A 2,790-nucleotide genomic window follows, 5' to 3' on the forward strand; every position below is an offset into this window, starting at 1 on the left:
GATATCTTATATGATCCAGAAATTAAACTCTACGTCGGGGGGAAAGTGTTCGCCTTGGAACATGCGATGGAAGCATCTTTTCCTTCTTTGTGTGTGTGTGTGGGGGGGCACATGAGTGTGGATTTGATGCCAAAGTGCCCCCTGGCACATGTACCAAAGATGGTGGCGGTGGGAGCAAGAAGCCATCCACCTATGTCTTCATACATTACAAGGTATTTGACTTTGCTTAGTGCTTAAAACCATATGGCTTGTGGATTGAGCAGAGTGTGTGTGTATGTGCGGGCGCGGTCTGTACTCTCTTAGCCCCCACCTTCCTTAAAATTCAACAGCTTCCCCACCCCACCAGCATTTCAGTTCCTTGATGGAACAGATGACTATGTATGAAGGAGAGAAGGAAGATCATTGAAACATAAGCGTTCATTTTTGACAAAACAAAGATTACATCTGATCACTTTGTGGTAGTAAAAAACCCATCGCTGGGAGGAGGGGTGGGTGATTGGGGCGTTAATTAGAAAATGGAACTGTGAACAAATCTGGGCCAACTGACAGCCACCCAGCACTCTGGGGAGCCACAAATTCATCTGTATTCCGCTACACTCACTTTGCCCCCAAGAAGTCTTCCCTCAAGAATTGTCTTGCCTTCCTTCCCTTGCCGAGATGGGAACAGGTGCATCGCAACCCGCATTCTGAAAGAGGGCGAGAGAGAGGCGCGGGAGGCATGGGCGTAGCCAGGGTTGTTTTTTGGGGGGGCAGGACTTTGTTAAGAGAGGCAGGGGTTTTGTTAAGGGGGCCGAACCAACGTGTTTGATCAGTTAGTTAAGTATTTGTATTGTTTTACTTGATCTAGGGGGGCAGTTGCCTTCCTCTGCCCCCCCCTACGCCCGAGACTGGAAATGTCTTTGCCCCCCCCCCATCTGCTCCTCATCTCCACTCTCTTCTTCCGACAGCCATTACGGCCCCTAAACTCAATCTAAACCCCTTTCCAGCTTCCCTTTAATGTTCCAAGCTACCTGCTGATTTCACACATCCCGTAGCATTTCCCCTCTCTCTCCTCTTCTACATCGCCTGGATTTTATTCCGTGTCTTTCCAACTTTCGTCCAGTGCGCCCTTCCTTGCCTGGAACCGCACTCCCAGTTGGGCGGCGCCCGAGGGGAGAAGCCCCACAAACAAGGAGCTAATCCCCACTTGTCCCCCATTTCTGCACCTCTATAATTAAAAAGCTGCTGTTTTCCTTTCTCACCCACCTAGAAATATACTTTGCCCATTCTGCGCAGACCCCTCAGAATATTTTTTTTCTGGCTCCCTCCTTTGAAAACAAATGGCCCTGGGATCCCAACTCTCGGGAAGTAAGCGTGTCAGGTCACCCACCGGGGGTCCAAACGACCCCTTTCCCTTGTCAGTTGCCGCATCATCCCATCAGATCTCCTCTCCCGTCCAAAAGAAGCGGCAGAGGAGTCCTTCGTTGCAAGTCAGCCGTGATAACTGAAGAGTGCCAGTTATATGGCCTCGACGTGCGCCCGCTCCTTAGCTTCTCTAGAGAAGACCGACTCAGGAGCTGCCTTCAGCCTGAAGAAATTGTCTCCCTGCGTCTTCTCTCCCGCCTTCCAGCCTGCCTTGGGAGCGCGCAGCTATGGGCTTCTGAGTGCTCTCCATCCTTGGATGGACGGCGCCCCCGCCTCGCCCTAGCTGGTCCCGCGGCCCTCCAGCAGCTCGGTCATGAAGGAGATGTAGACGATAGCCAAGCGCAGCGTCTCGATCCTGGAGAGGCGCTTCTCGTAGGCGAAGGTGGGCACCTTCCTGCGCAGCTGGTCGAAGGCTTCGTTGAGGTTGAACATCCTCTTCCTCTCCCGCACGTTGGCCGCCTGGCGCTGGGTGTGCGTGATGAGGCGCTTGCGCTTGGGTCTGCTCAGGAAAGCGGCCCTCCTCAGCCCTCCATCTGGCCCCCGTTCTCTTTCCCCCTCCCCCTCCTCCCCCTCGTCTTCTTCTTCCACCTCGGGGTCTTCCTCACCCATGCGGAGCAGCCCTCCGGAGGCTGTAGAAGACCTTTGGCCAAAGGGAGCGCCGGAGGGGAATGCGTAGAGATCCAAAGGGGCCGCCGCCAGTCGGGGAAGCCCTTCGGTGCTGAGATCGGCTAACAGGTCCAGCATGGATGGGGTCCCCAACCTTCCTTCGTGGTGGTGGTGAGGGGGCCATTCGCTGGAGGTGGAGGATGTGCTGGGACTAGTGGTGGCGGAGGTCATAGTGACTTGAGCCGTCCTCTGACGCTTATAGCCCCGACGGGAAGGCGCTGCTGGTGGTGATGATGCTCGTGGTGGGCATTAATATTTATAACCCCGGAGGATCACCGGATTAAGGGCTTGGAGGAGGCTGGCCAAAGGGGCGAGGCTGATGCGAAGCGACAGGCGAGGCTGTCGGAGACACAGGAGCCTTGCCAGAGGCGAGTTGCCGCCGGGGACGAAGCAGCCCTTGCCCCAGAGATGAGGCCGCCAGTTCCTTCTTGGCAACAGCCCCTCTCAGCCACCTGGGGAGAGACCCTTTTCATCCCCATCTGCAGCCGCGACCAAAGGATTTTCACTCTGGAAAGAGCCGGGGAGGGGTGGCGGAGGGAGGGACACTGGGCCTGTGGTGTGTGTGTGTGGGGGGGGGGGTGTGTGTGTGTGTGTAAACCCAGGGAGGGGGGTGGGGAGAAGAAGCCTTTTCAATGGATGTCACAGACAAGCGCAGGGATGCTTTTAATGATGCCCTGAAGAGCGAACCTGCCTGCCAAGGGTCACGGGGGAATGTTTGCC

At 55.7% G+C, this 2,790-nt stretch overlaps 1 protein-coding gene across 1 annotated transcript; it reads right to left on the bottom strand.

The window, feature by feature from the left end:
• Window positions 1-1,534: 1,534 nt before the first annotated feature.
• LOC310690249 (fer3-like protein) lies at window positions 1,535-2,285 on the bottom strand. The gene has a single exon (XM_083468938.1). It carries the CDS (start codon window positions 2,239-2,241, stop codon window positions 1,684-1,686), a length of 558 nt encoding a protein of 185 aa, XP_083325064.1. The 5' UTR covers window positions 2,242-2,285; the 3' UTR covers window positions 1,535-1,683.
• Between the last annotated feature and the right edge of the window lie 505 nt (window positions 2,286-2,790).

This window comes from Podarcis liolepis (genome assembly GCF_965112155.1).
Source record: "Podarcis liolepis genome assembly, chromosome: 12".
NCBI classification, from domain to species: Eukaryota; Metazoa; Chordata; class Lepidosauria; order Squamata; family Lacertidae; genus Podarcis; species Podarcis liolepis.

Coding starts and splice junctions, on each gene's coding strand:
- LOC310690249 (XM_083468938.1), bottom strand. CDS start 2,241: ATGACCTCCGCCACCACTAGTCCCAGCACATCCTCCACCTCCAGCGAA.